Genomic DNA, 10,571 nt, shown 5'->3' on the forward strand with positions numbered 1-10,571 from the left:
AGCACAGTTATTCTCATTGTGTCTTTGAAGGTATAAATGAATTTGATAATTTTGGTGCATCTTGTTATTCATCAAAGTTATTAAATTTGGATTTACCTCCAATATTTGATCCTTGCAACTGTCAAAATTGCAATGAAAATTGTTTGGGTGTTCAAAGCAATTTTGATAAGCAATTTATTGACCAGAACAGTGAAGAGATGAGAATTGAGAAAACTTTCGAAGATATTATTGATATTATGGGCATTAATATTTTCACTTGGAAGGTTGCCAAAAATATGGTTGATTTTGTCAATCGGTTGAAGATTCTAGAGAGAAACATTTGCATTGCTAGAGGGAGTAAGAAGCCAAGAATAACGAAATATTCCAAATATATTTTTATTTGGAAAGGAAGGTTTCAATTGTATGCTAAAAGATCCAGAATTAATATGAAGCAATTGAAGATTCTACTCGGATTTTCCTCAATCAAAAGCTTGAATTCGAGGACGAATTCTTTCCAACCATGGGAGTCTGATGCAGGAGTATAGGGGTGGATCAAGATAGATATTTACCATTTAATTAGTTATTTCATGATATATTGTTATTTTCTTATTTAGGTAGTTTTAGGATATCTTTTATTATTTATGTGTGATTTTATAATTAATTAGTTTACTTCTGGACCAAGTAGCCTTGGTGCCCAAGTCTTGTAAAGCCTATAAATAAGGCTAATGTAATAGTTGTAAGGGAATATATGTTGATGATTAATAAAATATAGTTTATTTGTGGCATGGATTTGCTACGATATATGTGAGTTTGCACTAGCCTAGATTTCGGTGCTCGTGTATGTGGTTGGTGACTTGTGTCCTAACCTTGATCCCCATCATTCATGGTCCTCTCGTACTAGGGAAAGGTCCTGTCAATGCTCTAAAGCCCCGAAGAAGGGGTTGCCTCAAATTCTCTCGTTATTCAATAGCCATAACCTTTACAGGTGGAACCCCCTAATTGTTCAACCCGATTCGACTGGCTTTTGGATAACAAGAAGGCTAGATGATCTGATTTGATCAAGGAAAAAACCCAGTTAGCCACCACAGAATCGACTCCCCCTTGATTGTACAGGAATATGCAGAGCTCAACATGTCTGGAAGTACATGAGAACGTTCTTTTGCTGATATTATTACGAGTATTGGGTCATTCTTAGCATTACTATACCTTCCTTGAATTCTTGTTTGGACAGTTCATACTATCCATACATAATGTTTTGATACAAGATTTTTTCAATTCTTCCATGTTTTAGCAACAATTAGAATATTGTTCCATGGAGTTAAGGTCCAAAATATGGAAGAAACAGGTGTTTCCACGACTCTACGGCCAAGTCAATTCTATTTCACTTAATCTCAATTTCATGGCCACATATCTTTCCGGCTAAGGAATGAGAACCATTTCTCTTGTTACCTGAATCCAATTTTCATTTCATCTGGGGAAAAGCCATCTTTTTTTAAACAATGTCTTTGTCATTTGATCCAATAACGTTCTGTTAGACAGGAACAACTTTGATAAATACTGACAACTCTCGGATGGAGTAGTAGAACGGAAAAATCCACTAGATAATGAAGTATTGGTTCTAAGCCATCTCAGGTGATGAATCAACAATTTGAAGTACCTTTCTTGAGTATTTTTGATAAACCATCATTTACATATAGATGTAGGAAGATCTGTTTTGGAGGTAAGAAGCCCATTTGACAACTCTTCATCTGCAAAGAATTCTCAATGTGAAAACACAGAGATAAAAGGCTGATCTTTGACTAGGAAAAAGAGTGGATCCGCATAGTCCCAAATATGCAGTACCTCGACGTGACATGAGCGTGAAAGGGTTCAAGAATTAGTTTTCTTTTTATAAGGGCTAAATTAATTTATTTTGGCCTTTTAGCCCCATATTGTAAGGTGGATCTCGACTACGAGTGTAATATGAGCATATATCGACTAACGGATCACCCCAAGCCCAAAGTATGGAACCCTAAAAAGAGACTAAACCAACTTAAATGAGATATGATAACTTCTTTATGGTCTACCATTCTTGCCAATCCATATGATGTCCTTTTCAGGAGCTAGAGGAAATGCAGACAAAGACCCCGTTTTTTCCTCTTTTCGGATAGTAAATATTTCTCAAAATATGGAGTGTGAATAACCCTGACGTCACAAGTTCAAATCCCGTCTTCATAACCCTAATTGAAATCCATACATTTGTCTCATACACTATAGGGATGGTGAGAAAAGATATATTTTACATCCCAAAGGGGCTATAATTGGGGAATAAATAAATAAATCAAATTCTGGGAGGTGTCTTGAAGTGCTTCTTTAGGAGTTAAACTTCCATTTGTCCATATTTTGAGAAAAAAGTATTTTCATTCCCATTCACATAAGACTGAATGCTATGATTCGCATTTCGAACATGCATGAATTCAACATCTAGAGGATAACTTTCAACTCATTAGTACATAAACCAATTGTATACCACCATTGATAAACATGAGAATAAGCAATATTTACCAGGCCAAGTTCTGGATATTCCTCAATGTCTCAGCTATTCACGGAACGTGAGAATCAGATGAATAAGCACTTGCTTTTGAATTAAAAAAATGCGTGGGTCCCATCTCAAAATCTGTAATCACATTGCCTTAAAACCATGAATTAGATCAACTAGGGAGGGGTAGTTGATCCGATTCCCATTCCATTTTTCCCTTACTACCTTCCAAAAATACCCTTACTACTTTAATATAATTACAAAACACCCTAAACCCTAGAAAAATAAAAACTCACACCACTTTAATATTTTCAAGATAATGCTTAGGTTATTATTATTCGATTGCGTTTAATATTATTTGAAAATGGTTAGTTTAGCACCACAATTTGGAGGAACATGGACATAAAACACAAACTATAATTGACACTTGTTATGTTCTTCCACTCCATAAAATGAAGAAACCAAACTTCGAAGCCTTTTTGTTTTAGAAAAAATTCAATGGCTGTTTATTAATCACTGTTGGAAAAAACAAAAATTTTCCCTTTTCACCTTAGTTGCTAGCCTCTACTTGTCCTGTTATGCTTCTTATCACTGTGTCATATTTGTTTTTTTGTTTTTTTCTATTATATTCCTTATATTTTTATATACAAGTTTCATCACTCGTTATATAGCATCTTATATTATTCAATTTACTTTTTTACAAGTTATTTAGGTTAAAAATATATACTTATACGTGGAGGGCATTTTAGTAATGAAATTAGTTTAGGTTCTAATTCATGAGACTTAGTAAACAATAACAATGAAAATCAACTTCATTTATGTGTTGATTCCATATGGTTAGTAAATAGCTTAATGGGAATGATTCTTCTCATACCTATACATTACTTCCCCGATTCCTAAATTCTCTGATTCCTTACTTCCTCCATTCTTGGTAAGTAAACTCCTGTAGTGTTTGGACAATTGGATTGAAAAGTTGTTTTAGTTTGTGTCAATGGCATTTAAGGTTTTTTTTCCTGGAAATGCCAAAATATAACCAGACGCGCATGGTTAGAGGTTTCGATTTCTAGTCTTCTAGAAAGGGTCAATAACTTTGAGGAACTTGGTCTTTGTAACGAGACACATACAGATCTTTGTTTGTGTAGAAGGTAAAGTCTTTAAAGCCCTCGGAGCTTTCCTTTATTCTATACTTTGATTATCTTCGAAGGGTCAATACGCGCAGCAGATTATATACTAGTATAATAGGGCTTCAAGTCACGTTCTCAAACATCTAGAAGAAGGGCTCTAGAAGTCAATAAACTACAACCCAGTTATTCGCGCGTTTTGATTCCAATTTCCAGCAACTTTATACTCTCGATATTATTCCTCCTCATTAACCAAGTTGTCTATATATACAACACAGCACCCACCCACATTCTCACAATCAATACACTTCCTCATCACTTCATATTTTACAAAGCATTTTCTTTTGAAGCTTTCCTTCCTTCCACTAAAAGAAATCAACATGGGTGATGCAGAATCTTTGCATTCCGCTGACGAGCTGAAACGCCAGAAGAAAATCAAATTGGCCATCTATATTACTATTTTCGTTGTGTTTCAGGTCATAGTTATCACCACAATGAGTCTCACTGTCATGAAAGTGAAAACTCCCAGGTTCAGGCTAGGCAACATCAACGTCGAAAGCTTCGTATCTGACTCGGCAGCGCCTTCATTCGACACGAAATTCACAACCCAAATCAAGATCAAGAACTCAGCCAACTGGGGTTCCTACAAGTTCAATGCTGCCAATATCACGTTTCAACACCAAGGTGCGACTCTGGCAGTAATTGATATCGCAAAGGGCAAGGCTGGATGGCTTTCGACCATAAAAAGAAAAGCGGAGGTGAGTTTGAATTCAAGTGGAATAACTGGTTCAAACTTTGGAACTGAATTGAGCAGCGGGGTCTTGACGCTCAACAGCGTAGGAAGATTGAACGGAAAAGTTGCAATTATGTTCATCATGAAGAAGAAGAAGGCCGCCAACATGAACTGCACCATAGCTTTTGATGTGGCAGCCAAGACCCTCAAATCTTTAGAATGCAAATGAGCGGAGTAGCTAAGCATCCAGGCGTCATCTTCAGCATATGGATTGCGACTAGCTAGTTCTTGATTTGTGACTTTTCTTATTCTTTTATTCTTTTATTCTTTGTATCTGTGTGGCGATTGGAATTGTTATAGAGTTATAATGATGTATTTGTTTTCGTTACCACTCCCCTGTAGTTATTTATTTCATGATGATCTATTCCTTGATATTTACTTATTTATGGTCTGCTTCTTTGAAGTGCCCGATTATTCTCTAATGGTGGTTGCAAGTAAATCTTCAAGTTATACGTATTTGTAAATGATGACAATTGCCCAAATGCTGCAGCTACACTACGATGCAAAACAAATAAATGCTCCAGGGGGCCTCACTACTTGACTCTATATGTTGCAAAGAAATCTTCATTTTTGATACCCAATTGATCATCAGCCATGATGGAGCCTGACAAGTTCCCCATATTAGTAACTAAGAAAATGCACAACATAAAATGTTATGCATACATTGCTGCGTTTGCTGTGTTCCATGCCTTAATCATACTGGCTTTTGGATTATTCGCGATGCCAACTGAAACTCCTACGGTCAGGGTGAGATCTGTGGCAATCAGAAGCCTAGACTACTGTGCTTCAGATGAACCCTTCTTCAACATTACCCTGGTTGTTGAAGTTGCAATGAGGAACAAGAATTTTGGGCATTTAGGTTTGATCCCAGCACAGCTAATGTCACATATGGGGGGTGTCATAGTGGGCAATGGAGACATAACCAAAGCAAGAGCCAGTGCTAGGAAGACAAGGATATAATGAATGTGATGACTATTGAAGTGAGATCAGCTTTAGATGGTGCCAGGGTTAGCAATGAGCTTAAGTTAAAATAACAACAATGGCCTTGTAACTAAAAACCAAAATAATATTATAGTTCTACAACAAATCCAAGTTTCCCACAAAGAAGAAAAATATATACCAAAGAATAATGAAATAACAAAATGATCCAATTAGTCTTGATCACTCCCAAGCTCGGTCAAGCAATCCAAAGCTTTCTCATCCTTATGAACCGTCTCTATTTCAATGTCTCCATCGTTCACCGAATCCCTTATCCGGTGGTACCGTACATCAATATTCTTAGACCTTCTGTGAAACACTTGATTCTTGACTAAGCATATAACAGTTTGACTGTTACTTTGTATCACCACCAAGTCTTGGGCTATCCCGAACTCTTTAGCCAATCTTGTTAGCCATAATGCTTCCTTAGAAGCCTCTGTTAGCCCCATATACTCAGCTTCGATAGTAGACAAAGCAGTAATTGATTGTAGCACCACTCTCCAACTAATCAGTCCTCCACCACAAGTGAAAACATACCTCGCTGTGGATCTCCTTTTCTCTATGTCTCCCGCATAATATGAATCCACATAACCAGACACACATGTCTTTCTTTGTTGTCTTTCAAACAAAATCCCAAGCTTCTTGGTGCCCTTCAAATATCGAAAAATCCACTTCACCGCATTCCAATGTTGTTTGGCCGGATTTGCCATGTATCTTGAAACTACACTCACAGCTTGAGCTAAGTCAAGGCATGTGCAAACCGTTGCGTATATGAGAAACACTACCGCGTTTGCATACTGAACCTTACTCATTTCAACCTTCTCTTTGTCACTAGAAGGACTTTCTTAGGCACTTAATCTAAAGTGCTCTGCCAAAGGAGTAAACATGGGCTTTCAATCCAACATGTTGAATCTTTCAAGTACCTTATAAATCCTATGATAGAAATCTTTAAAATCTATAATCCTCTATTTGGATGAAGGAATTGAAAATTACATAGAATTCTAAAATGACATAATTTAGATTTCCATCATTTCAATTTCTGGCAATTGAAGATTTCAATGTTTGGATTTATGTATGTCAAATGTTGTAAATGGCATTATGGAAATTGTGAAACGACACCTATCTTTGTGGAAACTAAACTCAAGAATTTGATGCCCTAATTTCCACTATTTTTTCCGAGTGTCATTTAATAAATTCCGTGGTTAAGTTTCCAAACAAGGGAATTGTCAATTTCTCCTCTTAAATTCCCAATTTTTAGTTAAATTCCGAGTTATTTTCCTTTATCGAAACGGAGAGTAAGTAAAAAGATCTTAATTATAGAAATCCATTAAAAAAATCCTATAAGTCATTGTATTCTGCTTAAATATGGAAGACTTTTTTATATCCTTAAATAGTCTTTTAAAATCTCAATTGAATACACTCTCTTAATTTTGTTTCGACTGTGAGCCCTTCTTCCTTTTGGGCCCAATCATCACCATAATGTGACTGCCACGTCATTTTCCTTTTGTGGGCCCAAAGGGAAAAAAAATCCAGGTATAAGTTATGCTTCTTGCTACATTTAGGGCTTGTTTGGTACACCGTATTAGACTTTGGATAGGAGTAATAGACTTTGGATAGGAGTAAATAGTCTATCTCAGGTGTTTGGTGTCAACTTGTATTATTTAATTACCCGAATATTTTATACGGGTTGGGTTTTTAATACTCTCCTTACCTGACTAACTAATACAACTCACACACCCCGGTTTAGATAATACACACTTAATTATACGGCTAGGGAAAAAGAACACGTGTTCTACGAAAAAAAATCAGACGCTCTTGTCATCTTCTTCTCCCTAGGGTTCTTCTTTGCTATCTTATCCACAGGTTATTTTCTTCACTCTTCTCAAGGTATCCATCTCTCACTCTCTCTCTTTTTCATACTCTCTCTAATATGCTTCTTCTTGCTTCTTCTCTATTCTTTATATATTTAAATTTTTTATTAAATTTTTGTGGAAATTAGGTTATGAATTTTTCTTTTTTGACATTTTTTATAATCGAATGTTTTCTTTCTATGTGATATAGTTATTCGACGTTGTGGGAATATTTAGATTGTTGTTATTAAACAGAGTAGTGCAAGTTTTCGTCCAAAAACAAACAACTGTGCTAGTGTTGGTAGTTTAGTTGAATACATACATCCCTCATTCAGGTTCGTACAAATCCGCTTCAATAAAACTTCGGGTTAAATTGTTGCTAGGCTTTTGTATAAGTTTCGTCTCAAAAAAAGAAAAAGATTTTTCTGAAGTTAATTCTAACATCAATTTTGACAGAGTCTTACTCATATTTGACCAAATGCATTTGAACCATCAAGTAATAACTAAGATTGTGAATTGTAAAAAGAAAAGAAAAAGAGAAAATTTATCAATCATGAAAATGGTTCAAGAGGTATTGAGTTTGCGGCCTTGGCTCTTTTGATTGCAATGCTTCTGTTCTGCTGCTACTTTCTCCTTCTTCTTGTTGTAGATGGAAACTTTGATGTCTAGTACAGACATATGCAGATCAATATTCATAATACAATTATAATAGTTAAACCACATATATTTCTGTATATGCAAGCAGGATGGTATTTTGTAGTCTTATGTCATGTGTAGAATTCTACTTATTGTTGTATTATTCTAATTTTACATGTAGTCTGTGTGTAATGCATGATTATTTATATTGCTAAAATTAATGCATGGTTATTTATATTACTTTTACTAAAAAATTTCCTTTATATTATGCCAAGATATGGATGAAAGAAGGATTGTGGCATACTTTATTACTAGATTGTGGTTCTCGCATATCATGGTTTGCATATGAATCTTACTAAAAAAAAATTCGTGTAATTTGAATCTCAAATTCCATTAAAATTATCAAAGATTTTTTATTAATAAAAATATAGTATGATATGATGTTATCCGGAACATCACCAAACACAGTATAACTTAGTCAGACTATTTATTCGGAACAACACCAAACACCTTATAAGATTATAAATAAATAGTCAGTATTCTCCGGAACAAATAAATACTATCCAACAAGCATTTAAGTTTTTTTCCTGGAAATGCCAAAATATAACCAGACGCGCATGGTTAGAGGTTTCGATTTCTAGTCTTCTAGAAAGGGTCAATAACTTTGAGGAACTTGGTCTTTGTAAAGAGACACATACAGATCTTTGTTTGTGTGGAAGGTAAAGTCTTTAAAGCCCTCGGAGCTTTCTTTTATTCTATACTTTGATTATCTTCGAAGGGTCAATACGCGCAGCAGATTATATACTAGTATAATAGGGCTTCAAGTCACGTTCTCAAACATCTAGAAGAAGGGCTCTAGAAGTCAATAAACTACAACCCAGTTATTCGCGCGTTTTGATTCCAATTTCCAGCAACTTTATACTCTCGATATTATTCCTCCTCATTAACCAAGTTGTCTATATATACAACACAGCACCCACCCACATTCTCACAATCAATACACTTCCTCATCACTTCATATTTTACAAAGCATTTTCTTTTGAAGCTTTCCTTCCTTCCACTAAAAGAAATCAACATGGGTGATGCAGAATCTTTGCATTCCGCTGACGAGCTGAAACGCCAGAAGAAAATCAAATTGGCCATCTATATTACTATTTTCGTTGTGTTTCAGGTCATAGTTATCACCACAATGAGTCTCACTGTCATGAAAGTGAAAACTCCCAGGTTCAGGCTAGGCAACATCAACGTCGAAAGCTTCGTATCTGACTCGGCAGCGCCTTCATTCGACACGAAATTCACAACCCAAATCAAGATCAAGAACTCAGCCAACTGGGGTTCCTACAAGTTCAATGCTGCCAATATCACGTTTCAACACCAAGGTGCGACTCTGGCAGTAATTGATATCGCAAAGGGCAAGGCTGGATGGCTTTCGACCATAAAAAGAAAAGCGGAGGTGAGTTTGAATTCAAGTGGAATAACTGGTTCAAACTTTGGAACTGAATTGAGCAGCGGGGTCTTGACGCTCAACAGCGTAGGAAGATTGAACGGAAAGGTTGCAATTATGTTCATCATGAAGAAGAAGAAGGCCGCCAACATGAACTGCACCATAGCTTTTGATGTGGCAGCCAAGACCCTCAAATCTTTAGAATGCAAATGAGCGGAGTAGCTAAGCATCCAGGCGTCATCTTCAGCATATGGATTGCGACTAGCTAGTTCTTGATTTGTGACTTTTCTTATTCTTTTATTCTTTTATTCTTTGTATCTGTGTGGCGATTGGAATTGTTATAGAGTTATAATGATGTATTTGTTTTCGTTACCACTCCCCTGTAGTTATTTATTTCATGATGATCTATTCCTTGATATTTACTTATTTATAGTCTGCCTCTTTGAAGTGCCCGATTATTCTCTAATGGTGGGTGCAAGTAAATCCTCAAGTTATACGTATTTGTAAATGATGACAATTGCCCAAATGCTGCAGCTACACTACGATGCAAAACAAATAAATGCTCCAGGGGGCCTCACTACTTGACTCTATATGTTGCAAAGAAATCTTCATTTTTGATACCCAATTGATCATCAGCCATGATGGAGCCTGACAAGTTCCCCATATTAGTAACTAAGAAAATGCACAACATAAAATGTTATGCATACATTGCTGCGTTTGCTGTGTTCCATGCCTTAATCATACTGGCTTTTGGATTATTCGCGATGCCAACTGAAACTCCTAAGGTCAGGGTGAGATCTGTGGCAATCCGAAGCCTAGACTACTGTGCTTCAGATGAACCCTTCTTCAACATTACCCTGGTTGTTGAAGTTGCAATGAGGAACAAGAATTTTGGGCATTTAGGTTTGATCCCAGCACAGATAATGTCACATATGGGGGGTGTCGTAGTGGGCAATGGAGACATAACCAAAGCAAGAGCCAGTGCTAGGAAGACAAGGATATGATGAATGTGAGAGATCAGCTTTAGATGGTGCCAGGGTTAGCAATGAGCTTAAGTTAGAATAACAACAATGACCTTGTAACTAAAAACCAAAATAATATTATAGTTCTACAACAAATCCAAGTTTCCCACAAAGAAGAAAAATATATACCAAAGAATAATGAAATAACAAAATGATCCAATTAGTCTTGATCACTCCCAAGGTCGCATATTAAACTAAACATGTGGCCAATAGCTAAATTTCCAAATTTG

At 36.1% G+C, this 10,571-nt stretch overlaps 3 protein-coding genes across 3 annotated transcripts; 2 read left to right on the forward strand and 1 right to left on the reverse strand.

Annotated features, from left to right (window-relative positions):
• Positions 1-3,998: 3,998 nt before the first annotated feature.
• LOC117629009 lies at positions 3,999-4,580 on the forward strand. Its single transcript, XM_034361541.1, has one exon. It carries the CDS (start codon positions 3,999-4,001, stop codon positions 4,578-4,580), a length of 582 nt encoding a protein of 193 aa, XP_034217432.1.
• Positions 4,581-5,562: 982 nt separating this feature from the next.
• LOC117629011 (secreted RxLR effector protein 161-like) lies at positions 5,563-6,201 on the reverse strand. Its single transcript, XM_034361542.1, has one exon. The coding sequence runs from the start codon at positions 6,199-6,201 to the stop codon at positions 5,563-5,565; it is 639 nt and encodes a 212-aa protein (XP_034217433.1).
• Positions 6,202-8,950: 2,749 nt separating this feature from the next.
• Positions 8,951-9,532, forward strand: LOC117629012. The gene has a single exon (XM_034361543.1). It carries the CDS (start codon positions 8,951-8,953, stop codon positions 9,530-9,532), a length of 582 nt encoding a protein of 193 aa, XP_034217434.1.
• Positions 9,533-10,571: the final 1,039 nt, after the last annotated feature.

This window comes from Prunus dulcis, chromosome 5 (assembly GCF_902201215.1).
Source record: "Prunus dulcis chromosome 5, ALMONDv2, whole genome shotgun sequence".
NCBI lineage: Eukaryota > Viridiplantae > Streptophyta > Magnoliopsida > Rosales > Rosaceae > Prunus > Prunus dulcis.

Bases quoted from the DNA above. Each gene is read 5' to 3' on its own strand.
- LOC117629009 (XM_034361541.1), top strand. From the start codon at position 3,999: ATGGGTGATGCAGAATCTTTGCATTCCGCTGACGAGCTGAAACGCCAG.
- LOC117629011 (XM_034361542.1), bottom strand. From the start codon at position 6,201: ATGAGTAAGGTTCAGTATGCAAACGCGGTAGTGTTTCTCATATACGCA.
- LOC117629012 (XM_034361543.1), top strand. From the start codon at position 8,951: ATGGGTGATGCAGAATCTTTGCATTCCGCTGACGAGCTGAAACGCCAG.